General features: G+C 38.8%; 5 protein-coding genes across 13 annotated transcripts in view; 2 read left to right on the forward strand and 3 right to left on the reverse strand.

Moving 5' to 3' along the window:
• Positions 1-125: 125 nt before the first annotated feature.
• LOC102780984 (F-box only protein 6-like) lies at positions 126-15,535 on the reverse strand. 3 transcript variants are annotated; one of them, XM_087834032.1, is made up of 7 exons: positions 15,310-15,535; positions 6,947-7,059; positions 3,727-3,842; positions 3,513-3,627; positions 3,299-3,394; positions 1,870-2,005; positions 126-1,785 (listed from the first exon to the last, which is right to left on the reverse strand). In XM_087834032.1, the coding sequence occupies exons 1-7, from the start codon at positions 15,400-15,402 to the stop codon at positions 1,639-1,641; spliced, it is 816 nt and encodes a 271-aa protein (XP_087690158.1). In that variant the 5' UTR covers positions 15,403-15,535; the 3' UTR covers positions 126-1,638. The 3 variants fall into 3 exon arrangements, with proteins under 3 accessions (XP_087690158.1, XP_087690157.1, XP_087690155.1); XM_087834031.1 differs by lacking the exons at positions 6,947-7,059; positions 15,310-15,535 and adding an exon at positions 5,427-6,126 and having other exon boundaries at positions 126-1,782; positions 3,727-3,976; XM_087834029.1 differs by lacking the exons at positions 6,947-7,059; positions 15,310-15,535 and adding an exon at positions 5,427-6,126 and having other exon boundaries at positions 3,727-3,976.
• On the forward strand, positions 8,861-11,619 carry LOC148097002 (uncharacterized). The gene is made up of 2 exons (XM_087834171.1): positions 8,861-9,016; positions 9,694-11,619. Exons 1-2 carry the CDS (start codon positions 8,861-8,863, stop codon positions 11,617-11,619), a joined length of 2,082 nt encoding a protein of 693 aa, XP_087690297.1.
• On the reverse strand, positions 12,859-14,579 carry LOC148097003 (uncharacterized). The gene is made up of 2 exons (XM_087833984.1): positions 13,744-14,579; positions 12,859-13,216 (listed from the first exon to the last, which is right to left on the reverse strand). Exons 1-2 carry the CDS (start codon positions 14,569-14,571, stop codon positions 12,890-12,892), a joined length of 1,155 nt encoding a protein of 384 aa, XP_087690110.1. The 5' UTR covers positions 14,572-14,579; the 3' UTR covers positions 12,859-12,889.
• A 382-nt stretch (positions 15,536-15,917) lies between the features above and the next one.
• Positions 15,918-24,459, reverse strand: dnajc11a (DnaJ (Hsp40) homolog, subfamily C, member 11a). 2 transcript variants are annotated; one of them, XM_006794193.3, is made up of 16 exons: positions 24,361-24,459; positions 23,431-23,560; positions 23,228-23,301; positions 21,701-21,802; positions 21,458-21,586; positions 21,199-21,321; positions 20,980-21,053; positions 20,691-20,880; positions 20,517-20,602; positions 20,200-20,316; positions 19,668-19,823; positions 19,472-19,541; positions 19,212-19,269; positions 18,058-18,200; positions 17,729-17,858; positions 15,918-16,366 (listed from the first exon to the last, which is right to left on the reverse strand). In XM_006794193.3, exons 1-16 carry the CDS (start codon positions 24,430-24,432, stop codon positions 16,341-16,343), a joined length of 1,680 nt encoding a protein of 559 aa, XP_006794256.1. In that variant the 5' UTR covers positions 24,433-24,459; the 3' UTR covers positions 15,918-16,340. The 2 variants fall into 2 exon arrangements, with proteins under 2 accessions (XP_006794256.1, XP_006794255.1); XM_006794192.3 differs by having other exon boundaries at positions 15,918-17,858.
• Positions 24,460-26,160: 1,701 nt separating this feature from the next.
• camta1a (calmodulin binding transcription activator 1a) overlaps positions 26,161-27,117 on the forward strand; it is a 278,414-nt gene continuing 277,457 nt past the window's right edge. For 5 of the 6 annotated variants that reach the window (XM_006794188.2, XM_035909198.2, XM_006794189.2 and 2 more), the window contains exon 1: positions 26,161-26,242. In XM_006794188.2, coding sequence (XP_006794251.1) covers positions 26,218-26,242 — 25 coding nt within the window. In that variant the 5' untranslated portion in view covers positions 26,161-26,217. The remainder of the gene's footprint in view (positions 26,243-27,117) is intronic. The other variant, XM_035909201.2, reaches the window with a different exon arrangement.

The raw sequence follows: 27,117 nt of genomic DNA on the forward strand, positions 1-27,117 counted from the left end.
GACTACACGAGGAAGGTTTTAAATGTTTCATGTTGTATGCAAGCATGCATTGATTTACACATTTACACTTGGTCTCTATATGGTGTCAAGACCAGGAAATAAAAAATATAGAAACAAAGTAACCGTAAAGCACAACAATACACTTTAATTTTTGTTTTCAAATTTCACACAGTGCTATATAGTATATGGCTTTCAAGTTTCCCTCTTAAGCATGTGTTAACATTTAAGCTTACATAATTATATCCAGTTCTCACGCTACAAAATGGAAAGTAAAGGCAAGTATGTATAAGGCAAATATGGATTAAGTCAGCGGTCCCCAACCCCCGGGCCTCGGACCGGTACCAGTCCGTGAGTCGTTTGGTACCGGGCCGCGAGAGTTGAGGCTCAGGTGTGAAATGTATAGTTTTCAGGGTTTTCAGAGTTATTTTGTTATCGTTTTTATCATTAACTCTGTTTTCCTGGGTCTTTTCACGTGTGTTATGAATAAATCTCCTTTTTTTCGGTACCGGTACTAGTTTTATTTTGTTGTATTTATCCGCGACACCCTAAAGGCCGGTCCATGAAAATATCGTCGAGCATAAACCGGTCCGTGGCGCAAAAAAGGTTGGGGACCGCTGGATTAAGTCACATGCTGGCTTCCAGACAAACAAGTCAAGGTGCACAAGAAATCACTGAATACTCATTCATCCTACATCAACAAAAGAATGCAAATATAAATCACACTTGCATATTATTTGACAAAAATCTCAAAACTAGGACAGGTTTTATCTCCAATAATCACAGTTAAACTAGCAGGCAAATTAAACAAGTCAATCACTCAATGGAAATAATTGGCTTCTGACAAGATCTTATACATCCAGTTCAATGAAACTGAAGGGGTTCTTATGTCTAAAGCAGTAGCTGTTCTCACAAATACCTGAAAATTTCCAGATAAAAATTTAACAAATTTACAGGACAACACAAAATGTTTAATTTAATCAAATTATACAAATGCATCTTACAAATCATTACAAAGTATATTTTTCCAAAGATTTTTTGTTTTAATGTTGATAAACATTGGCTCATGAAAAGTTGTGGAATTAATTAATTGGTAACTCTAAATTGCCCATAAGTGTGAATGTGAGTGAAAAATGGTTGTCTGTCTCTGTGTTAGCCCTGCAAAAGACTGACGACCTTTCTAGGGTCTACTCTGCCTCTCGCACTAAGACAGCTAGGATAGACTCCAGCACCCCCCCACAAACCTGAAAAGTATAAGTGGAAGAGAATGGATGGATGGATGGATGGGCTCATGAAAACCGGATATCCAGCTACAAATTAGTGATCATTTCATTTTGAATTTGGGTAAACTTTGACATGTATTTGTACATGAAATAGTACTTAGCGTGTCAAATTAAATAATACTCAGTAATCTTCAATATTGACATCACAATGACAATCGCACAAAGCAAGTGAACAGACTTTTGTTTATTTAAGGTGTTCTGTGTGAAACATTAAAGAAAATGACTTTTCACTGGAAAACTTGTGCACATACAGAGATTATAGCTCTGGAAACATGAATAGATGGTCAGTGAGATGTAAGAAGATAATGTGCAATTGCAGGCAAACGCAGGATGGAAGAACTGGACAAATTCCAACAAGCTATGTGTCCACTGCTGGACATATTTCAACGCTGCTGTCTGTGACACGTATTCCATACCATCCACCCCAGAACTGTGTGTCCTTGCCACCATGGCTAAAACGAATGTATCTCACTCCCCGTCTATAGTCCCGGAATACATGGATCTTCTGAAAAATAAATATCGGTAGACCAAATATGCTGGTGGGTTCTGCACTGTTACTAAACTTTATTAAATTTCACTTTGTACATACCTGTTTCCACTCCTGATCATTCCATTGATCAAAGAAAACAGTATCGGGAGTATACGACTGGATAACATTCTGCTTTGCATCCAGCAACTGCACAAGGATTGAATATTCACATCCACAATCCCATCGTGGTGCATACCTGTAACGAGGATGTATTTGTACAAAGATTAGGGATCACCAATCATATCAAGCTACGTTTTTCTCTCTTATTATTCAAGCCTTAAAAGGGATATATTCCTATATGTTATCAGTAAGTTTTGTTTAGTTCCACTGTTTCAAAAACTAAAAAACTTTTTATTTTGGGCATGACCTAAAGGTTTTTGTTAAGTGCAAATTTTTTGCACAAAGTAGGGTTTTCAAACTTGATCTCAACACCATTTTCAATATCAACAGGAAAATTCTGACCCCATGCCACAACAACAGAACTATTTGCAAAGAAGTCATGTCTCAAAAAATGGAATTTAGCAAAGCAAGTTTAGAGATATTATTTGTTTTACAAACTATTTAGATAATTTCATTACAGATCGAGAAATATTTAAGAATGTATTAATAAACCAAAGGCCACAACAAACATGACAATACTTAACATCTAAATAATTTAATTATTGTATAGAAAAACTATATTGAAAATTTAAAAATTAACTTTTCTACTATTGCAAAAGTAGAAGTGTTTATCATATTGTCCACATCTGCCTGCAGTCTCTCTCTCATTCAATGTTCACACAGCTCCGCTTCTGTCTGCAGTTCTTTACATCCTCAGTGCTGCTCTTCAAGCCCAAACTTGTATGATTCGGCTGCTCTGCTCCAGGTTTCACTCTTTTTGCTCAGATTAGTTCTGCACACTCTGTGATCAGTTCAACTACAGTTTCCCTGCTCCTCTGCACAGACAGCAACCTGCCCGGTTCTCTATGTGTCCATAATCCGCATTGTCACATCTCAATTTTCCATCCGCGACACATTCAGCCTGCAGTCATTTTTCATCTTTTATCTAACTACAGTCCGCTAGCAGCTAGGTTAATAATAACCAATGGCAAATGTAGCTATCAGTTAATTGCTAATAGAGAAATGGTTAATGTTAACGTATGCATTTATAACAACGGGAACCTCTCGAAATTCTTGAAAAGTTTTGTTCAGTGTTATGAGGATTTACTATTTCATCTATCAGCGAGAGGAGGAGCTATGTGCCTGACTGTCTGCATTGGTCCTGTTTAAAGTTGTGTGTCAGCTAGAGAAGGCCCAGAGGGCTCTGTTGGTACCAGTACTGTTGCAAATGAATACCTTAATTTTATATATTTTATTTTTCATATTGATTATAATCAAAGTATGATTTGAACAAATCTAATGTACATTTGAAATGCTTTTAAAAAGTGTACCCAAATCCTTTTTGCAACTAACTAAAAAACTGTCAGTATGTCATGTGTATTCATCTTACCAATCAGATATTTTGATGTCTGGTTTGAACTTATCCATAAAGGTCGGGCTGTAGCCTTCCTTTTCCAAATCAATTACCTGCTCCTTTGTGCACATTCTGCAAAAACAGACATGATTTTAAAATAGTTTAACATTTAATACTAGTACGTCATTTGAATTAAGCATATAAAAATAATTGCCATTTATTTTTTGGAGGACTACTGGTAAATACTCACTGAAAAGAGGTCACAAAGTTTTTCTTGACTACTTCATTTGGATGTGGCACCATAACGTCCTCTAATTTCCACCCATCACCACCATTCTCCTTTATCATCCAACCTGTCATTTTTCCTAGGAAAACAAAAACCCACAAAGGTTTGCATCTCATTTTATTTTTAAACACACAAAAACTGTTTTTCATATCAGTTGTTGAGCTTCAAGGATTCTGACCTTCTCCTCTTGGATTCTTGAGAAGATTTCTTCTTTTCTTGCATAAGAAGTAAAATAACCTCCAGTCTTCAGGTGTTTTGGAAGAATCACGAAGGTTGTATCCTTCTCTTCTACATCTTTCTCTCCATAAAGATTCACTGTCAGCCACTTCTTTGCACTGTGAGCACACCAACCGACAAACATGAACCACCTGGTTGGCCGGAACATGTAGGAAGATTTCCTCCAGGATCTCCAGAGGAACAGGGAAGAACTAGATTTAAAAAAAAAAAAAAAAAAAAAAAAAAAAAAAAGCACTCATAAGAAGGAGCTTTAAAAAGATAAGTTCAGTTTTCCATCACTGCACCTGGATCAATAGTCCCAGCTGTTTACATAATCTCACCATTTGAACTACATCAGCATTTTACAATATTATTGATTTTCACAGACAACACAAAAAAAAGAAAAAGAACAAAACAAAAGCTTTTAAAAAATGAACTTTTCAAGCACTTCATGAACTTTCATTCACAGGGTGGCTATAAAGCACATTTGAATTCCTTCTAAATGAGGTTCCTTTGTGCTTGCACTGAAATAGTAACTATTTGAACTGTTTTAATCACAAAACCTAGAAACCAAAGATGTGTATGTCTGGCAGAAAAAATCCTGCCTCTGAATGTATTTTTCTTTCTACATAAGGATTCTTGCTAGACTGGAATTATAAAAAAAAGAAATGTTCTGTTGTGCTACGATTGTTTTCTTTTTCTTCTGATGACAGACAGCTACTGATGACTTAAGCATTAGAAAAGGTTCCCCAGATGGTAAAAAATGTCAAGTTGGCCATGTTGCTTGTTTAAGTGACACAAATCTCCCTTTATTTGTTATGATGCAAGTTCAACCATCCAGCTAACAAAATCCTAGTTAATTCTCTTCATCTGGATGTATTGTTTTTTTATTGGGAACAATCATTTCATCACTCATCCAAGTGACTTTTTCCATTCTCCAAATCTGAAGATGTTTCTGAGTCACAGGCATCATGTGATGATGATCACATCAGTGTGATGCATAATCCTCTCTGCAAAAGTTTTACATTTGTGCCAATAGACGCAAAACCTTTGCACCTCTTTACCCACAAGATTCCAAAACCATTTTAGCTTAAAACCTGCGATTGTTCAGGGAATATAAAAGTAAAATAAAAAGACATCAAAGGCTCCCATCTGACCCACTGGATGGGCCAGTTTCGCCAATATTTCATTATATTTTGTATTCTTTCTCCTTAATGCAGATTTATGCTTCAGCAGGAATTATAAAAAAGGAATTGCAAACCCATTTGAAACTCTGTAACCTGGCGTTCACGTCTCTAGGGGGCAACCCCAAAACACTGTGATTGGTCTGTTGAGTACCCTTGTTTCCTCTCATGTAATTCAGGCTTTTTTTTTTCTTCTAAATTTGAAGGGGGGTTTCCCTTCCCGCTGTCACAAAGTGCTTCCTTAAGAGGAGTCGCGTGATTTTATGGGGTTTTCTCCAATACTGCTGCGTCTTTACCTGACAATACAAAGCGCAATGCGGCAACTATTTGTTGTAAACTGGCACTATATAAGTAAACCTGAACTGAACTTTATCACTTTGCTCTTTTCCGTTGCTGGCTGATGGACAACAAACAGCACATGCATAGACAAAGCTCATTCAGCAGTTACCTTGTGTTTAAAGTCCAGTAAGGCACTCACCTCTTGAGCCGAGGACGAGGTTGCCTGCTCTGCTACAACGTAGCTTGTGCCAGACTTTGAACTCGCAGTACCATGGCTGTGACTTGCACCCATGACTTTCGTTTTCCTCTTTATGCCCTGCGACGAACCAAGGGCTGTAAAGTAGCCTGATGTTACTGTACCCCCTCTCTGTCTTCTCTAAAAGCAAGTCTTTTCTAACGTCGTTGGTGTTGACCCACTTGTAGCCGACAACGCGGAAGTGCAGCTACAGATAAGGTCCAACTGCTTTATAGATTAGAACTCATAATGTTACAAGACTAAATTTAACCAACGACAAGTGACTCGTTTAATTTCTACAGTCAAAGTAATCACTTACGGGAATACATGGTTTGTACTCTCATGTTACGTTGCCCTTCCTGTCAGTGGCGGTGGTATTTACCTCGAGACATTCGAGCCGCCCTTCGTAGGCGGGGATATGCTCTAAAATGCTACATAGGTAGTTCGTCCACAACAGTCACTCCCACTGGGATGGCACTCTCTAGCACGCAGTAACTGAAGAACACAGACTGATTATGTTAATACCGTAAAACACCGGGGATACTCCGGAAAACATTCCTAGCTAACACTCTTCTAAGCCTTCTTGACGGAGACTTCCGCTATGGGTCATCCGGGGATTTTCCCCCTTTTTTAAATGAACAATTTCGAACAGCAAATAGACACTATTCATCAAATCGTTTCTATCAAATAATTTACGCAGCTTATTTCATATATAGTGTAAGAAAGTTTTAAGGTATTTCTTTTTTCCAGCTTTCAAACAACTTGGAATAGTTTTTTAAATATAATTTTTTAATGCTAGAAAAGTAAATAATGAATGATAAAAAATAATAACAACAATTAATAATAATTAAAATGTTGTATTATACAAGTCTGGATGCATGCACAAATATCCAGGTAAGGAAATTCCAGGATTTAACTTCACTGGGAGAGAAATCACTCATTCAAGTGACTTCTCTCCCACTGAAAAGTGCAACGTCCAGATGAACAGATTCAACATTCTGGGTTATTATCCAACATTTCACATGCCTGCATTGCATAAAATCACGCAGAGATCAAATTTTCAATTTCATCTCTACGTCTATGGGTTCAGAGGATCAGTTAAATTTGTATATCCGCTAGGGTTAAATACTCACTCAAAAGAGGTTGCAAAGTTTGTTTTGACTGCTTCATCTGGATGTGGTCTCCTAATTCCCCAAGCAACCCACTGATCGCCACCATTTCTCAAGATCTTCCAGCCATTCAGTCCTTCTAGAAAATAGACAAATAAATAAATAATAGTAATAGTAATGGTGTTTTAAATGTTTTGGATTTATTTGAAAATGAGTCATACTACTATGTTAAGTAAAGTTCATTTTATGGTTACTTACCTTCTCCATTTGGATTCTTGAGATTTCTTTTCTTTTTGGACAAGAAATAAAACAACTTCCAGTCCTGTTTTTTTAAAAAAAAAAAAACTACAGATGGGATGCCCTTCTCTTCTGCACCTTTTTCTCCACAAAGATTCGCTGTCAATCACTTCCTTCCACTGATGACATACTAATTGACAAACACAAACCACCTGACAGGCAGGAACATTTAGGAAGATCTCCTCCAGGACCTTAAAATAGAGAACAAAAACAGAAAGACAAAGAGAGCACACAGACACAAGGACAAAATATAAACTGGTAGAAAGAAGTCAGTGATGTACACTAGTAAATGCATAAGGACTGAAATGTTAAGTGCATCATGTGCCGTTCCTAGCAGCCCGAGTTTATAACAAAACAACTAAGAATGTTTCAAGGTCACTCGATTCTGCCCTAACTGGGTTTTATTAAAAAGGACATTTTTAAACCTAATTTGAGGAGATGTCTGTAAATCAAATTGAAACTGGGAGCTGCTTACAAGGGAGAGAAGCTTGATAGCTGACTGCTCTGACTCACAATTTGCTTTTGGAAACTAGGAACCACAAGCAAAAGTAGAAAGACCTCCACTGGGATGATATGATATTATAATGAGGCCTGGTCCCAGTAAGTATTGCTGTTGTACAATTTTGGATTCAATGGCGGTCTTTCATGGAGCTTTTTGAACAGCCTAATAATAAGGAATTACAACACAAAAAGACTACAGTAGTGCAGATTACTACTATTTACAAACCATGTTGGGTGTGACTGCTATCAGAACTGAAATCTGATATTGCAAAGAGAAGTCGAAGCGACAACAGTCTGACACATTTTAGACTCCTTAAAAACATGAATCATACGAATCTTGGTGCACTATATCTATTACTCCACCCAGCAAAGCGGGGGTGAGATACATCATAATTGTACCCAAGGCCAATGTTCGCCTGTATAAAATATTATCCTAGCAATGTTTATATTTAGTTAGAAACAAACTTTCTGGGGTCATTGGGGGGGGGGGGGGGGGGGGGGGGGGTTGAGGCATTACTTTCCCAGCCAAAATACAGGAAAAGCATTTATTTCCAACTAAGAAGTTGTTTTTGTTTTTATTAAGTGCATATTTTTCCTTTTTAAAGAGTGGTGTCTTGGGCAAAATGTTTGGCATTTACATTCAATCGAATGTAAAACCACTATATCTCCAACAACCAACTAAAGAACGGCTGACTTGAGTAGGAGTGGTTGCATTACTCTTCCAGCCAGCAGCTGACTGTGACTGTGGCCTAACAGTAAGTGCTGGTGAAAGCACAATAGAAGTAATTAAGGTGCATAATTTTATTCTTACTCAAACCTCAGTAGTCGGGCACTATAACAATGCGTTTACATCACTACATAAAAAAAAACCGTTTGTTTTCTGTAAATGAAAAATAACAACAAATTTTAAGATCATTCGAAATTTCGACCTAACTTTTTTAAGAAACAAGCTTCCGCATGAGGCAGCCCCTTCGATTTGACATAAATAACTGAAGAGGGTAAATGTTATTACTTGTGGACAAATATGAACTTTTTGTATCAAAATGTGCGAAACAGCAGAAATATTCTAAGTTGTAAGTTCTGAAACTACGGAAGCGTAGAGCTGCCACCCAGGCAAAAGAAAAATACAAGTGTATCACGTTATAACGTGAAACGTTTATTGTTCTAACAAGATACTTTTCACGTTTGTACAATATACCTTTCACGTTTGAACAACATAATATCACGTTATTACAATATACATAATTATCACGTTCGTACAATATAAATATTATATTGTACGAACGTGATAATTATATTGTACGAACGTGATAATTATATTGTACGAACGTGATAATTATATTGTACGAACGTGATATTTATATTGTACGAACGTGATAATTATATTGTACGAACGTGATCATATATTGTACAAACGTTATAAAAAATACCATTACAATAACATTTTTATTGTAAGAACGTAAAACGTGTTGCGTTCGGAAACCCAAATCCATGGTAGGTGTGGAGAGCTCACGCTCTTCAGAACTGGCACTTAACTTTGAATGCCCTGCTTTCAACATGGACACAAACACTGATAGCCCACTTCTGAGATTTCTTCGGAATCGTGGTGTACCTGAGGACTGTCTCTTACGAATGCTACAAGAACGCGTAAGTGCTCTCGTGAGGGGGAAATTTGTAAAACTCGCTTTTTACGAAGTTACAGCGTCTAAAAATATGACATATTGCTAAGTTAGCAACCACAGCGGTTTTCGCTTCTCTCGCTTTGACTGCGTAAGGACGTAAAGGTAAACTGCATTGGTGTGGATCTATATGGAATGGAGAATGTAGAACAAATTAACCCGCTGTATAAAACTGGGTCGTTGTATGACCACGTTACTACTTAACCCATATGCAGATTCCAGGTTTCTTAAATATATCGCTATATTATGTGATGCACTATGTTTCCTTGTTTATCTAAAAACAAATGAATTAAACTGTGTTTATATTGATATTTGGCTTCAATTTAAAAAACCAGTGAGTTCAACCCTTTGTGCTCTGTGCAACTGAAAGATACGTGAATACTAATTTACTTTTTCAAAAGTGGGCGTTGTATATACTGTAATATTTCTATTAATAACATGTTAGATAATCTCATTAATGTTGCTGGCATAGAGAGATGAAAAGAATAAATGCTAAATATTGATGGCTGCCACTAAAATAATAACAGACAATTATCAAAACACATGTGAAATGTACATACATTTTTTTAGTGAGGTACCTCATGTGGTGTGGCAGCAGGTATACCTTGTACTTCTGTATAGTAATAAATATCTCTGTTATTACAGATTGATGCCACAGTGATTGATTTCATGGATGACAAGACCCTGTCTGGTTACATCCCAACATATGGTGATCGGATAGCTGCCAGGCGGTTCTGCTTGGAAAACAGTGGTGCAAGTACTAAGGAATCAAGAAAAAACTCATTGCTTGAAAAATTGAAGGAAAAGATGGGAATCAATGAAAATGAGAAGAAACCTGATCATGAGGAGGCATTTGTTTCTAAGAGAAAAAGAACATATGCAAAAAACAACAAATGGGCTGAGAAAAAGACTCGAAAAATTGAGTTAGGGTGGATCCATGAAGGTAAGCAAGTGAGAAAGCGCAGAGGAGGAGGAACAAGGACCTTTGATGTGCCCAAAGACTCCAAAAAAGCTGACATATTACAGTATGCTAAAGATCTTTTCTTTCCAAGTGGAAAAAGCAAATTTGGAAGATGGGAGGTGTTCAGTCATAACATATTAGACTATCAGGAAGAGGCCATATTTGATGAAAATGTCACAGTTGGAGAACTCTACTCAGCACTTAAAATGGGAATGTTGAGATTTTACTTGTGCACAAGAAGATTTTCCAATGATGAAGATGATGAAGAAGTTTATGATAGAGGGAAAACACATGTAAACAATGTTACACAACTGACTGACTCACATCAAGGAGATGAAGAAGCTTCTCACACTGTTGTGATCTCATCATCAGAATCTAGGAATGCTGATGAAGATGTATTATTCGACACATCTGAGGTAATGATTGGACCCTACCTTGGAGAGCCTCTGCCTTGTCAACTTGATGACACTGTAATAGATGAACCATTCCTGCAGTTTGAGGAAGATGATCTGGTCATCACATCCATTACACTTCCTCCAACAGACACAGCAGTCAGTAGTCCAGATACATCTATAAGCAATGAAGCAATAAGCTCTGCAGGATCATATGATGTTGTCTGTGTTACCATCAAACTTCACAGGGTTACTATTCTGGAGGAGATGATCAGCCAGTTCAAAGATCCAGCACTCCTCATACACCCTCTAAAATACACCTACATTGATGAAAGAGGAGCTGATGCAGATGGTGTATCAAGAGATGTGTATGCTGCATTTTGGTCAGAGTTTGTGGACAACACAGCTGAAGGAGAGGAGTTCAGAGTGCCATCACTGTCTCCTAAATGGCAGGAAGAAGAGTGGAAATCCATGGGTAGAATTTTACTGAAGGGATTTCAAGACCATGGATATTTCCCTTGTCGCCTTGCTCCTGTTTTCACAGTGGCACTCATCTTCGGTGAGAATCAAGTATCAGATGATCTGCTGTTTGAAAGTCTTCTCTTTTACCTAAGTCAATCAGATAGAGATCTGATAACAAGGGCACTAAAAGAAGATCTTTCAGATGAAGACAGGGATGAAGTGCTGGATCTCATGGATCGCCTGGATGTATCAGTGCTTCCAACCAAAGAGAACTTAAAAGGCCTTCTTCTGAAAGTCGCACACAAACAATTAATCCAAAAACCAGCATATGCCGCAGAGAAAATGTCCTTAGTTGCAAGCCACTTCCTAAAAGAAGCTTTTCAAAGCCCACAAGATGTCCTACAAATGTATGAAGATAAAAAGCCAACAACGAGAAAGCTTTTGAAGTTGCTTACTGCCTCTCCCACCACTCAAGCAGAAAAGCAAAGCTTCAGATTTCTGCACCAGTACATCAGAGGACTTGACAATACAGGGCTCAGAAGGATGTTCAGGTTTCTTACTGGGTCAGATGTCATCTGTGTTGACAAGGTTGAGGTACTGTTCACGCCTGTGGATGGACTGGCACGACGACCTGTGGCACACACATGCGGCCCTCTTCTGGAACTACCATGGACATACACGTCCTACCCAGAACTACGAAATGAACTGGACAATGTTTTGGCTGCTAAAAGCTCTTATGAGTTCAGCATAGCTTGATTAAAGTCCATCATGTTTAAACCAAGAATGAAAGGTTTGCACTAACAATGACTGGCTATGAAGCTCTAAAGTTTGTTAAACCCACAAACAGGGAACACATCATTGTATAAAAAAAGAAAGAGCTTAAATTTCAGGGATATTTGAATTTATTTTCAAAAAATTGTGGATAACATCAATTTGTTTCCACCATGAAAAATGTAAATTTCAGTTTAAAATTTCATACTTAAAAGTTTTACTAGTTTAAATGTTAAATAATTATGTTTAATAAGTTCATATGGTTAGCAGCAAGAGGTGAACTATGCTTATTATTAGTTCTATCTATCATGTGTCAAGGTCCTTTTCCACAGGTCTGTGGTACAGTTTTGTAGGATACAACATGTCTGCTAGAGGGGATGTTTTGTTTAGTAATAATTCAAAAGACTTAATATTAATTATTTTCAAGTATATATATTTTTTTACCTTTCCACCAGTCATTTGTTTAGAACATATTTAAAGGGAATAACTTTGGAAGGCAATGTGTTTGATGCAATAGTTGACTGGAATAAAAGACAGAAAATTGGCACATAAGTTAAGTTTTGTAGTGTTTATCAAGAGTCTGTGTTTTCTTCTCCTTGAACACAAATAAAAGGGAGGCTAACATCTAACAGTGTTTGTTAATTATTAAATAATGCAGAATTTTTACATTTACCAGTTTACAAGAAACTGTTCGTGGATGAATAGCAGTTGCACAGTGTGTTCAGTAAAATTGAAAACAATATTTCATGAATGAGAATGTATAGGATCAGCAGTTTAAAAAATGTTTTTTCGACAGTCTTAAAACAGAAATCAGATATAATAGAAATTCAGTTAAAAAATAATTGGAAATGCCAAAAGGTTGAGATTATTCAATGCAAGTCTTTCTACTGATTTATTTTTAAAACATTTTGCGTATTCAAGCATTTACTTCAATGTTCTCATTTCAATTAATAAACAGGTGTCAGATGTTTTCTTTAGATGGGAAGCAAACGCCTGTTTTTTGCATAAATGCCTCAGTCAAAATATTTAAAAAAAGAAAAGCAATACAAATACAAGGACCTGCTTTAATTTTGATTCTTCACTGGAGTACGCAGATTTGGTTAAATAAATTTAGACATGCTTGCTTGCTACTATCTTCAACCGAAAATCCAAACAAAATAATAATGATTGTCTTTTCTATTGTTTATTGCACAAATAAAACATTGTACCAAAAAATATGTGCATAAAAATTCCCAAAGCCCAATTATATTTAGGTTTATAAGTCCTTCAGTATATAGGTTCTCAGGAAGAGATACAGTTCAATGGATTCATCTGCTGTGCTTGGTGGAAGTAAGAAGTTCTCTGACATTATGAGGCAACACAAGCTGAAAACGGTTTCATCACAGGTATAAGGTCCTCTCTGTTGACATTCTTGCTTACAAGCATCCACTGCCTCCCGAGAAACCTCTTTCAGATGATCCTGTCCTCCAAAGAGATGAGGGATGGTGTACATGAGAATCGGACGTCCACTTGGAGCAACTGCATTTCTGCTTCTGCGTATTATGTGGGTGTTCCACATATGTGCAACTTGCTGCAGCTCCTCCTATTAAATATTAAAAATTAAAAATCTCATATCAGTAAAAGAACACATTTCTCTTGGCTCAACATGTTACCCAAAACGGCGCTGGCACGGCTGGCAGCCTTAACCCAATTTCCCTCGGGATGAATAAAGTACGATCAATCAATCAAAAGCACCACACAGTGACAGTCAGAAAAACAGAGTTTATCAAAAAATAAGACAACAACAACAACAACAACAACAACAACAAGAATAACAGTAGTAGACACGTGATACTGTGTAAAATTTAAAGTAATTATTAAACGTGAATTGTTTTAGACAGTGTGATTTTATGTTTCTGGCCAGTGAAATATGCATTCTTTCATATCCTGAACGCAGTGATAATAGGGACGGTGCATGGTGGGTGTTAAAGCAAACTTTTTATTCTCTCTCCGTGTCTCTCTTTCTCTCTAACACACACACACACACACACACACACACACACACACACACACACACACACACACACACACACAATGACTCATTAAAAGAATATAAACATGGTTACATACCTCGATGACGTTCAGGCACGTAAACAATATGAGCTGCTTGTCCAAAAAACATCCAGAAAAGCAGTCATGGTCTTTTAGTTCCTGGAGACGATTTATCCAGTGCTGAGCATGATGTCGTCTCAGAAAGGCCCACCAGCCTTCAATACGCTGATTGTGATTGCTGGATCCAGTAATAAAACAGTTTCTGACGTTCGGATCCATAGTCCAGCGCAAGAATCGTTGTATCTCGGCCATTATGACATTTTCTGTTCCCAAATCAGAGCGAATCCTAGCAGGTGTTCCCATCCTCTTTTCAACTTCTGCTATGAAATATCCAGCAATGACTTTGGGATCATTGTTTGTTGAATAGGCATGAAGCCAAATCATAACTCTAGAAAAGCCATCAATAGCTCCATTTATACAGATTCCAAAAGGCTTCAGTTTGTCATAGGAGTCAACATGCCACATGAAATTTGGTCCAGGATTTACATACGTGCGTCGCATTAGGCGATTTCTGCGTCGTTGCTCAACACCGTAAGGGTCAAGATATTTCAGTAAATGTCTCACAGTACTCTGCGTGACAACATAACCTGCCTGAATGCAGTTCAGGTGGTGTAGTTTGTATCCATGGAGCCTCCCGTGTCCCTCCAGTTGATCAATAAGAAATCGTGCCACCTCAATCGGATCGGACTCATTCTTTCTCCTGTACAGTCCCATGCGTTTTAGGTTTCTTCTAAGTGTCCGCATGCTTATCACAATACTGTCCAAACTGCTCAATAACAGCAAAATCTCCCCATGCCTCAATCCAAGCATAAAATAGAACTTAATTGATTCCAATAAACGAGCCATTTTCTCGCACTTTGATCTGCACTGTCACCCACTTCACTATGTTTTACGCTTCCGTAGTTTTACGGCAATATATCATGCTCGAACAATAAAATATATGTTATAACGTGAAAACTTTATTGTTCAAACAATATAATTATCACGTTCGTACAATATAATATTTATATTGTACGAACGTGATAATTATATTGTACGAACGTGATAATTATGTATATTGTAATAACGTGATATTATGTTGTTCAAACGTGAAAGGTATATTGTACAAACGTGAAAGGTATATTGTACAAACGTGATAGTATATTGTACAAACGTGAAAAGTATCTTGTTAGAACAATAAACTTTTCACGTTATAACGTGATACACTTGTATTTTTCTTTTGCCTGGGTGGCAGCTCTACGCTTCCGTATGAAACAAACAAAACTAAAAATGTTACAATTATGCACGATCGTAGGATCTACTGCATTGCTATGTTTTGTCTGTCCCTCCTTATGAGGATCGTCTTTTCACCTTCATTGCGGTTTGATGAGAAGTTTTTCTTTCCTACAGGACGTTAATATCCAATCGAAGCAGGTTGCTGTCAGATTTCGTGTATTTGTGGATAAACTGCCATGATCGATTTCCGGTGTATTGGCTATTTTGCGCGCGGAGGATAAGGTGGCTAAAAATGCAATTAACCCGGTTTATTTTGTTTCTATTAACCTGATCGGTTCTACATTTCAAGTAACTTTTAGGGACTCTTACATCTGCATTGAGAGATGAGGCTGACGCTGTTGCAGCTGCTGAAGACTTCTTAGGCGGACTTTGGTCCAGGTCGGAGCTGCTGCTTTCATCCATAGTGCTCCTCGTGTCTTCGACAACCAGTCCAGTCCATTAAAATGCTCGGTCCTCTGTCGAAAGAGCCTTAAGTTAAGGAAAACTGAAGTGAAACAGACGCCTAGATGTCAGGAAGTCAACTGACGTGGTTTTCAGTAAATTTTACGTGTCATCAGAGACCGTTAGTCATCCCGAGCAGGCAGAGATCATGCTGTAACTCAGGGTTCCAGTATCTTTTACATTCATCCAGAAAGTGAAAGAACTGCGTTTGTTCACGGAGCGACATACAAATGCCTTCGGGGTTGTGGCAGGAGGGGCATCCAGTATGAATATCTGGCAAATCAAAAATGCTGAAATACCCGCACTTGTGAGTCAGGGCTAAAGAAAGCGATTCTTCTATTTCTGGTAAAAACGAAAGAACGCTAAAAAGAAAGGCTACAACAAAATAAAGACAGTTCATACCAAAAGCATGACAAAAAAGCTATTTTGGTTGTTTTTGTGTTTTTAAATAAAGGGGCAATAATAGTTCAACAACATGAGAGAGATAGATTTTAATCATATGGCAATTAAACAGAGGTGCATTCATGTCTCCAGTCACACAGGCACTGCAGTTTTTGTACAATACAGTACACAGAACTCTGTTATAAATTACAAGCAATACCAAAAATAAATGGATACCACAGAGCCGGGGACACCCGGGAATTAAGATGGTAGCCATTGATTTTGGTGTCACATCAGAATTTTAAGCAGGCCGCGACCCAGTCCATAGACACAGATTAATCCAGTCTGTGATGATTTTATTCCTCTCTGCATATTTAAATGAATATAAACACAAAAAAGTAAATTCACAATTTCTGCGTAACAGAGACTTGAATCCATGTCGTATCTAAAACAGAGTTTTATCCATCTTCTGTTAAACAGTCAAGAGGTGAGTCTTTTTGGTCAGCGGGAGAGTGCTCCTATGTGTCTGCATCAATCCTGTGAGCTGTAAAGTAGAAGTAACGTCCACAAAGTCAGATCGGGCACGCCGAGATGGCAGATAGCCTAGCACGGTATATCTTAACAGACATTTTCAAATAAATAAAAAACAAATAAACAAACAAATAAAAATCTCATGTTTAACATATCAAAAGACTTTCAGATTTACCGTAAATTTACCTTGCAGTCTAAAACATCTAAAACTAGGACAGGTAAGACAGACAGAAAACAAAAGTATGAATCTGCAAGTATGTTAACTCTATAGAAATTGTGGAAATGCTGGTACTGTACTCACTTCCGGCCACTTCGTTTGGTACATCTTGCCAGTACTGGGCTGGACCCTATTTTGCCTTCTGAGCTGCTGCGATTCTTTGTTGCATAGATTCAATAAAGTTCTGGAAACGCTGCTCAAAGATTTTGGTGCATACTGATGGCATTACATTTAAAGATGCTGTTAAATATTTGCTGGCTTCGCATTCATCCATGATGCGCATTTGGTGTTCGACAACATCTCAAAGATGCTCTAATGAATTGAAATCTAATGACTATTGAGGCTGCAGAGTATAGGAACCTCATTTTCATGTTCAAGAAACTGGTTTGAGGCAATGTGAGATCTGTGACATGACACACTATCCTGCTGGAAGCAGCCATTAGAAGACTGGTATAATGTGGTCATAAAGGAATGGCCATGGTCACCAACAATACTCAGGTAGGCTGTGGTGAAAATCCAAATCATGGGAAATACCTACAAGTTTATAAACTCAGCAACAGATTCGGACCAGAGTAAACAAACTATAGGTTTGAAAACATCCTAAAACTCTTTAGACCAGGCAAGTTTTTCCAGTCTTCCTTTGTCCAATTTTGGGCTGGTGTGAATTGCAGCCTCAGTTCCCTGTTCTTAGTGGACAGGAGTGACACCCAGTGTGGTCTTTTGCTGCTGCTTCAAGTTTCAAAGAGCTGTGCATTCAGAGATGCTCTTCTCCATACCTTGCTTGTAAGCAGTGCTCAATTTGAGTTGCCACTGCCTTCCTATTAGCTTGAATCAGCCTGACTATTCACGTCAACATGCCATTTTCACCTAGAGAACTCACTCTCACTTATCTTTTTTTAAACCCTAGAGATGGCTGTGTGGGAAAATCCCAGTGGATCAGCAGTTTCGGAAACACTCAGTTCAGTCAATTTGGCACAAATAAATATGCCACCTTTCTCCCTCCCATTCTCCTCAGCAGGTTATCGTCTACATGTCCGAATGAGTCGAATTCCTGATATATGACTGACTGTTAAGATATTTTGCATTTAAAAATGACTGAAGAGGTGTACCTAAAAAAGTGGCCAGTGAGTGCATAAGCATACTGTCCAAAGGACTTACATTGCTTTGGTATCCTGAGTGACTCTGTATCTCCTGACAGGACTTGATGCATGACCCCGCGGAATTGATAGAGCACCTTCAGGCTCTTCTCCTCCCCCACACAGGGGTCGTAGAAGCCAGGGAGTCCTGACTGGAAAGGGAACACAAAGTCAAGCAGCACTGCCAAGAGACTAAATAACGTAGCGAGCCGTGGATGTCAAGTTTTGAGGCTACTCTATTTTTCTGCAGGAAAACACTTAATTCTTAAAAAATTCTTAGAATAAACACTATACTTGTAAAACTGACTTTTCAAGTGTTACATTTTGAGTTTGGAAGTCTTGACTTATTACCTTGGTAGCCTCAGTGAGGATGAGTTTTGAGTCTTTCACCAGACACTGCAGTGGCACGGTCACATCAATGACTTTTGCCCTCTCGTGTTTTCTGCTGTTGTCTGTGACGAACTTGCCGTACCAAGCGTTGAGGATAATGAGACCTGTTTAAGTAAGCAGCATCAACATTAAAACCTTTATTCTGCAATAAAACATCAATAAAACACCCGTTTAGTATTAAGAGTTCAGAAAACCAAGGTTGACTATTAAACACAAATCTCTATTTTCACAGTTCGAACGTTATGTGCCAGCAGTTGCAGCTAAAGAGTCTATGAAGAGACCAGTGAACTTTTTTTTCGTCATTTGTAAAAGTAATTTTGCAAGTGCGCAATAAAAAGACATAAAAACACCATAATTCATTTTAATCACAGGCTGCATAAACAACACTGTAACCATTTACGAGTGCGGTCAATTAACTAGAAAAGAGCAGCTGCATGCCTGTCACTACACGCACACACACACACTGTTATTAACTGTTACTTTATAGGCCTGAAGTCTAAAGGACCGCCGATGATACTAAAAATCAAACAATCTCAACTGTGACAGGTGTCATAAGGCAATTATCGCTCGTCAAACTCCCATAGGTGAAAATTGTGCTGTCTGCTCAAAGCTTTTTGTTCCTCTGCTTATCAAAGACAAACGGAAAAAGAAGACTAATTATCACCAGCTGAAAATAAAGTAGCAGGGTCACAAAAATCCACTAAAAACTACAGTTCTTTATTAACTGTTTTAGCTTAATTTAAAAAGAAATTGGTGTGAACAATGCAAGTTACCTGATACTCAAAGGAAAGTCGGTTTTAGTGAACCTCTGAAGAAGATGATTACAGTGTTTTCTATGTTTTTTTAAGTGTGTGGTAGGAGTTATCAACAAGTGAAAACAAAGCTTTTTTTCCTTTTGCTAATAAAGGATTATTTTTATTTTGATGTAGCCAAACGCTGCAATATGTGAGAATTTACACTTTGTACTGAGCAACATTCAAGCCGACATCAATAGATTTAGCTCAAAACGTACAAAAACAGCTCTGAATCCAAAATAATTCTATTTTTTCTTAACAATCGGCTAAAAATAACATTATTTTCAGGATACCGCTTTCTTCAGATATTACTAATCTTACCCATCCGAGACTCCTCAGCTTCAATAATCCTGCGCACTGACTCCTGCATGAGCAAGACCTTTAGATATGAAAAGAGACACAAATAATGAATCCACATTGTGTGGATTAAACTAATGAATTTGACTAATGCTCTGCATTTTATCTAATCCCATCTCTCTCTACTGGCAAGAATAATACTGCTTGACAGACACAACACCTGCATCCTTTATCTAACGTTGACAACAACGCAGGATCGGCACCGCAGCTTGTAAAATACTCACAGCAGCTTCTGCCTCCTGTTTCTTTTTGGCTATATCAGAGGCCGAGCTCTCCCTTTGCTTCTCCAACTCTCTGTTGAGTTCAAAGATAAATGGAGAAATAAAATGAGCTCATAAAATCTGCCCATAATAATACATGTGGCGCTACTTCCAATAACACCGCTTGCGTGAAACAACTAAGGTAAAGAAAGTTTCTTACTGTTCCTTCTGGGCCCGCACATATGGCCGAATAATAAGCTGCTGCATGGCGAGGTAGAACACCAGTGGTCCCACTGTGGCGTAAAATACAGCACTAGGCAGGAGTTGGTCAGTCAGGTGAATAGGGAAGAAATACGTCTGGCTGGCTCTGTTAAGTCTGTGGATAGAGAGTTGGTTTTAATATTTCTATCTATAGTCGTATGCCTGAGGTTGAAAACACAGCAAAGTGAAAACACTGCAGAACTCCAGGTCAAGCGGGAGAGTGAGCTGTGCGCTGTTTCTCAGATGATTAATTTATGTGATATGCTCTCCTTAAGTCTGTCTGTGTCTAAAAATAAAATGTAAGCTGTACATACACTTGCTTTTAAATCATACCCCAGGAACACCTAACATCAGATTGTATTGAATCCTGTGTTAACATGTGCAGATACACACTCCCAATTTGTGAAAAAAAGGAGAAATGGCAACAAGAAATTGAGGGAAACTCGGTAACCTCCAATGAATGGGAAATTGGAACAACGAGTTACACTTACTTAATCTTGAGGGAGACACCTTGGGGCACTCCCACGCTGACTGTGGCCCCCAGGACACTGTGTCGACTGATCTTCCTTTCGGCACCGTATTCTACCACAGTCCCAAAAAACCCTGATCTGCACCAAAAGCGCAAAGTTACAACCACTCTACCCATCATTTACTTTAACAGGCCAGTTCCCTGCACAACAATTATCCCACCCAAACTTAATTTAATAGAAACATTAATCACTCAAGAGTTTTACACCACAATAGCAACGTTAATATGACCTACAACAGGGGTTCCATTATGAACACATATTGCTCGTTAACAACATACTTTACTGAGCCCTTAATCTTCGTCTGGTCTTCATCCTGAAACTTGTACTGGTAGCTCATCATCATAAAAGTGTGAGGAATGCCAAGCTGCAGAGATAAAATGTGAGTGTTAATCTTGGTGATACTGTGATAACCGGCTGTGATTTTCAGTTAAATATCACTCCTGGCTCCTAACCTGCATTGCGAAGGTGAAGTGGCTGCTCTTAGTGTCCCTCACTATGCTGGTGTTCATAGAAGACTGGATCCCCCAGCGCCACTGCAGGTACCCCATAGTGTTCTTGTCTAGGTGACGGGCCAGCACCGTGGTGAACCCAGGACGCACGCCTCGAGATGAAAACTGGAGCCCGCACTGAGCAGTCACAAAGCTGAGACAACACGCAAAATAAAGAAATCGGTGAAATTGTTCACATTGTTGCAAAAATATCGAGGATTGACTTATTTTTCTCTAGCACATCTAAGCATACAATCGAGGCGTCAAGTTGCGGAATATCTTCATTCCGAGGAAAGGTCCGTGAGTGTCTCCGGCTCCCAACTCTACCTGTTTAAACACAGACAGCAAAAACGTCTCAGATCTTAAAATGTCATAGCGTGTTATTAAAAACACACACACGCCTGTTTTGTGACAAATCCCAGCAATTTAAAGTACTAGGGAGTGTGCAATGCCCACTGAAAACACAGCATACCTCTCCCCACCCCTTAGCTGATGTGACTCTTCTCAAAGCCAGGTTAATAGAGCCGCCTCCGTTTCCATTGTGTGTTGACAAGGACCCAGACAGAATGGCTGTGTCTTTTGTAGTGAGAGGAGCCTGCAATAGAATACATAAAACTGTGAGTCCTGTTATTAGCATCAAATCAAACATCTTTTCCAAAAGCCATCACAGACTCATTGGCATCTCTTAATCCAATATATAGAAGAGCAAGAATCCTGGGGCAACCAGTTACCTCTATAGATTGTGATATGTGCATTTTGTTGATTTCCACATGTGGGACTCCACCTCCAACCATATCTTCAAAGTCCTCTTCATACCGGTCAAAAAGGTCTGTGGCGTCAATACCCACACTAATCGTTCCCTGCGAAATTATCACGAATCGATACAGTGTTTATTGAAAATTCATAAACTATGCACACCATTCCTGGGTTTTATTCACTTCAATGCGAGGTTTCTTATCTTCCCTCGAACATACCTTTGGGTTGGTCCTTTGCTGAAGTCTTCTCTCCTCACGCTCTTTCTGAAGACGCTCATACTCTTCTCGAATCTCTGCAGGGGTTCTTTTCCTTTCCACCACCTGCAGGCAGAAGATATGTTATTTGAATGTAAACCGAGCAGAACTGACTGGTTGCAGATACAGGTTTACACTTGGAAACATAAATAAATAAAAATAAATATATAAATCACTCTCCCATATATTCTTCCTCTGTAAATATTTGTTCTTTCTGCATCATACTTTGTACAGTCCAGCATTATTAGATGAAGGCAAAGGTAGAACAGTTTCACACAAAGGCACCAATGCTACATTTTTTAAGGATGTTATTTTTTAATGCGTGCCTCTTGATGTATCCATCAGCTTTCTCAAGATGTCGATATCTAGCTAAGAGATATTTGAACACTAACAAAGACAGGAGGCTTTTTCTTTTTGAATTTCTGAATACTGTTTTGCCAACTTGCAATGAATATGGTCAGAAGTTACAAGGTACTTTTGACTGCTCCCTTATTGCCCATGGGGTTACCACTGCAGATGGATCCACATATTTGATTTGGAACAGATAAGACTGGCACTGGAATTACACTAGCTTGTGAACCCCTGAAGACTGAGTTTGTGTTTTGGACCATGCATCTTTTCTATGAAAGACAAACCACAACACCACAGAGTTCTGAAAATTTAATTACAAAATTTACTCTATGCTTGGTTTCGAGTAACAATGCATGTCATATTTATCATGAATTCAATATACAGTATTTTAAGAATGAATAAGTTGACTCTTGTAATCAGTATTGTCGAAATTCAGAACGCTACAGAGCTGGTATTGAAGTTTTCCGCACGTGCAAAGGAAGTTATAGGTGTGTCATTGTATATTACTTAATAGCAAACAATAGTTCAACACAACGACCATTCTTTCTAACTATGGATGTGATGTATGCTTCAGTGGGAAATCAACCGTGTAGATACATTGTAACCGCAAACCCCTCTGAAACCCTACGATGTAAAGACAATCACAACCTGACATGCACCTCCCTCCCCGTAATTACATGCCACGTCAACACAGCCCATAACTAGTGATTATCATTGATTCTTTCTATTCATTTCTAGCTACTTTTTCACTGCAATTTATTTATTTATAAGTGAGAGGATAACAATCATTGCCTCAATATAAGGAATAATAATCACAGTATCAGATTATTAGGAATCTCAAATGTCAGCAATTTCCTGGAATGAGACTGCAGAAACTATTTTAACTGAATGTGCAAAACTTGAGGGATAAATATGTTCGAAGACACCAGACATTGTGGACCCAAGGGAGAAAAAAGTCCCAGCATTTTATTTGTTTCTATCGTTGCTGACACTGGATGTAAAACATGACCACAAGGCACTCAATCAATCAATGGATCACACAGAACAATAAATGCTGGCAGCGACCTCAGCCACTCAACATAGGATATGTCATAGGCACTGAAGAAGTCTAAACAAGTCACAAGTCACTGAGAGACTCACCTCCCATCCTTCAACATCAAGTCCTCGCTTGCCATAGATATCATAGATGGCACGTGCCTGAGGGTCACTGAGCACTAGAAAGAGATTCAAAATGTAAACCATCTGTATGCTTTCTTTACGTCAAAACATACTCAAGAGCATCAGCAGTTCAACACAGGGTTGAGAAGGGAATCAAAAGAAAATGGGATCAATGCTCTTCTTACCTTCATAAGCTTCGTGTACAAGGTTAAAAAGGTGCTCTGCTTGTCTCTTTAGTTCAGGATCCCGGTGTTTGTCTGGGTGATAGAGCATGCATAATCGTCTGTATGCCGCCTTCAGTTCCTCCTGCGTAGCCTGAAGGGAAAAAAGACAGCACAGCATAGTTACAACATAACATAACGTATTAAACATATTAAATATGTTTAATAACATATTAACGTTATTAAACATAACGGATTAATTTTTTTTAAAAATGTAATCTAGCCTACCATTACCCCAGCATATTTTATGTTTTAAAATCACTCGGAGTGATATTTTTTATAACAGATTCGGAATCAAAGTTTTTACCTTCCTTGCTTAAGAATGTGGAACTTATAATAACACTTATAGTTCAGTATACTTATACACTTTAGCCTGCCAGCAAATGGTTTTCTTTTGCATAACGAATTTTCAGATAAACACGATGCTTTTTGCTGCTACAAGTAAATAATCACGACCAAAAACGTCCGATTCCTGCAGACTTAAAAAGTCCATTTATACTATAATCAGCACTGCGTGTTGCATGCTGCAGCTCCGAAGTTACATTAGCTACTTAGCACTCTCCAAAGTACATGACATACATGTGAAATTGAGAAAAAAAACAAAAACAATTGCCAGTCCGGAAACATCAACTCTTAGATTGCCACATAAACACACCGATTCTCTGTCCTACACAAGCAACATATTACGCTGCCAAAGCTGTCACCCCACGACTCTTCTGTGCTCACTGAAACAACCGAAGAGTTAATCAATGTCGAGGGTCACTAGTTAGCTGCCTAGCTAATGTTTCATCTATGTTTGGGAGCAACGCTTTAATAACAGCAGTATAAAGTTTTTAGGACGACCGATGCTGAATCCGCACACGCAATCATTCAGATCCCAGCTGCATATTGTACCTCTCTTCTGACATTTAGCAGGGAATAATAATCATCACTGGCGAGCTCATCATCGTCTAAGGGAGACGCCATGTTCACACCCGGTCATCTCTTCTTTGTGTCACTTATGTCGTTCCAAGTCTCCTCTTCGCGCTCTGTCGCCCCCTGGTGTTGGGATGAGCGACAACTCCGCGGCCGTTTCCTAAATGCTGACACATTGCTACGCGGTCCTGTGCATATTTAAGTTTGAATTCATTAATTGCAGTTGATGTGCTTATGAGGAATAATGCGCAGGAAAGAAGTATGAAGTAACCCGGCTTTTTTTTTTGCTTTTGTTTTGTTGTTGAATTTACTTTAAAGTTACTTTAGTGTTCATTTAAGCTGATTTATTTTATTTCAGTTTTGCAAATGATACTATATAATGGCTAAATAACGTGCAGGGGAGAAATATTATGTATATACACCGAATGTTCTTTTTTATGTGAGAGAAAATGAATATTGCTCATATTTAGAGGGAACGTGTATGCCTTAATTCTAAAGGGATATTGCCTGCATCACATTCAGCTATAGAAGCAATTAAGGCAGGGGGTGAAGAAAATCACATTAGGTCTTTCATTAATTACTCTCCTCGCAATAACAACAAGCCGTAGACTGCACGAGGCGCAGCAGCAGGCAGCAGAGGAGCTGTTCTTTCAGCACCACCTCAAACTATACACTGCATTTCAACGCTGACGGCCAGCAGCCTGTTAAAGGCTGTCCTTGAGTGGAGTGCCGCAGTTGAAGCGATTAAGCACAGTGATCTGTAATTAGATCGCCTCTAGCCATTTAACGTATATTGTCAAGCATGTGTGATTGCGCCATAATGATAGCAGTTACAAGAAAATCCTCCGTGGCATATAGCGGGTAGAGTTAAAAGTTAACTCTGGACCAGAAACAGCTGTTTACACGGACTCCACCGCCGGCAGCCTCCCTCATGGTGGAACAAGAGGTGGTATCCACATCTCCTGGAAATCAATGCGGTTTTCAGTATTGTGGTGAAATCATTTAGACAGGCCTACAGGGGGAAAAGTAGTCTGCAGGCTCCCCAATGTAAACGGACACATGATTGACAGACTGCGCAGAGTACTGTCCAATATGTCTCAAATGCTTTATCATTTGTTTCTTTACAGGGCTGCATATTTGTCTTCAACTCAAACTCGGTGTCTTAAACACGGGGAAATGAAACTAAAAACAAAGTGCTCCATGATGGATGATTATGGAAAATTCTCTCTTTTTTTTTTCTTTTCTGAGGCTGAACCTCCAGTTATTAGTTGTACGAACCAGCTCGTATCTCCAGTATCAGATTAGATAAGCAGACTTTGATTAAAAACAATTAATGAAGAACATTAAGCACTTAATTTCTTCTAATAACTGGTTTTGCGTCACTCGGAAATGCCAGTGTAAAACAACTTGGGTGGGGTGACTCAAGAGGGAAGCATTTAATATTCACAATCTAATCAGTTTCTTAAAAAAATAAATAAAGAAGGAAAATTATGAAAGCAACCTGCCAGACATTAAAGTTTTCTTTCCCTTTTTATAATACCGTCTTTTAAAGACCAGCATTGCCTCTGAGCTGTAAAAATATATTAAATAAAAATATTTAGATTTTTATAAAACCCCAAACAAAATACGGCTAGTGGTGCCAAGGTGAGGTGAGATGTGTTGTTTTTCATCCCGGAGCCTTTCTGTCAGTCACCGCCTCACAGCCAATGATAAGTTCGCCTCGGTCGGACCGACTCGCCGCTTGCTCCTCCGGTCCCTCCTCGTGCTGTCCTCGCCGTGCACGCGCGTGGTACCCACGGTCGTGAGGAGGAGGAGGATGTTGCGCGTGAAGGGGAAATGGCTGCCGAAAACAAGCCGGAAGGTAAGAGAAATATAATGGGATTAATTTACTAGTATGACCGCGGTGTGGGTTTTGGAAGAGCTGCAACTCCGTGCGGAAATGACACACGCGTGAAGCCGAGCGGAGAAATTTTCGGTAGAAAGCGGCTCCGCTATTTTCCTCCGAATAGGCTGCTAAAACGTGGAGACATCACCTAGCCAGCTAATATTAGCTTGCATTCTAGCCAAGCTACTATTCCCATCGTAGCCCACATTTAAAAGCACGCCACTGGGACGAATAGCGTGGCAAAAGTGCCGTGTTTACCGTTTATTGTGCTCGGGTTCCTTGTCAAATGACGAGCAATTCAAGTTGTTAACAACAAGGCTAAGTTAATGACAACATGTCATTGGCATCGACCAACTTCTTCCCTTATTACCCAGCTTTAAAAGCGGCTTGGTTGTGTTAGTTTATATGTCAATACGGCTCTGTTTTCGAGCCGCTTTTTGCAGCTTGTTTTGACGGCATTGCAATAAGCTAATTATTAAGACATGTCTGATTTAAAATGTAGCCTGTAAGTCTTGTTTTTTATCTCTCTTTCTTTCTTTCTCCTCTTGGAGAGGGTCGTTTAGTCCCCCACCTCTTGAAGCGCGAGAAATTTCTTCGGCTTTCAGCGGATAGTGTTTATGAGCCAGAAGTGATGTATTGTTTTTAAACGAGCGAATATTAGCCTCCGTTTTCCAAATGCCAATTAATACTACTTGGCCTATATTTGGTCCGAAACACGGGCATCAAAGCGTTGTGATGCCTACTCCGCTCGCAATGCCCTATCGCACTTGAAATGCCATCACACCGGAGGAAGCAGGGAGGATGGAGAGTAGGATTTCCAGCAGCCTGCCTGCCCATTACACTACTTTACA

Source organism: Neolamprologus brichardi, chromosome 20 (genome assembly GCF_056152115.1).
Source record: "Neolamprologus brichardi isolate AB-2024 chromosome 20, ASM5615211v1, whole genome shotgun sequence".
NCBI classification, from domain to species: Eukaryota; Metazoa; Chordata; class Actinopteri; order Cichliformes; family Cichlidae; genus Neolamprologus; species Neolamprologus brichardi.

Excerpts from the sequence above, each read along its gene's own strand:
- LOC102780984 (XM_087834029.1), bottom strand. The coding sequence starts at position 5,519 with ATGGGTGCAAGTCACAGCCATGGTACTGCGAGTTCAAAGTCTGGCACA. Across the intron at positions 3,395-3,512 it reads AACTTTGTGACCTCTTTTCA|AATGTGCACAAAGGAGCAGG; the intron begins GTGAGTATTTAC and ends CTGTTTTTGCAG. Across the intron at positions 2,006-3,298 it reads GACATCAAAATATCTGATTG|GTATGCACCACGATGGGATT; the intron begins GTAAGATGAATA and ends TCCTCGTTACAG.
- dnajc11a (XM_006794192.3), bottom strand. The coding sequence starts at position 24,432 with ATGGCGTCTCCCTTAGACGATGATGAGCTCGCCAGTGATGATTATTAT. Across the intron at positions 20,317-20,516 it reads AAGATTAAGGGCTCAGTAAA|ATCAGGGTTTTTTGGGACTG; the intron begins GTATGTTGTTAA and ends CTTTTGGTGCAG. Across the intron at positions 19,824-20,199 it reads GGTGTCTCCCTCAAGATTAA|ACTTAACAGAGCCAGCCAGA; the intron begins GTAAGTGTAACT and ends CTCTATCCACAG.
- LOC148097003 (XM_087833984.1), bottom strand. The coding sequence starts at position 14,571 with ATGGCTCGTTTATTGGAATCAATTAAGTTCTATTTTATGCTTGGATTG. Across the intron at positions 13,217-13,743 it reads CGTGCCTGAACGTCATCGAG|GAGGAGCTGCAGCAAGTTGC; the intron begins GTATGTAACCAT and ends AATATTTAATAG.
- LOC148097002 (XM_087834171.1), top strand. The coding sequence starts at position 8,861 with ATGGTAGGTGTGGAGAGCTCACGCTCTTCAGAACTGGCACTTAACTTT. Across the intron at positions 9,017-9,693 it reads TACGAATGCTACAAGAACGC|ATTGATGCCACAGTGATTGA; the intron begins GTAAGTGCTCTC and ends CTGTTATTACAG.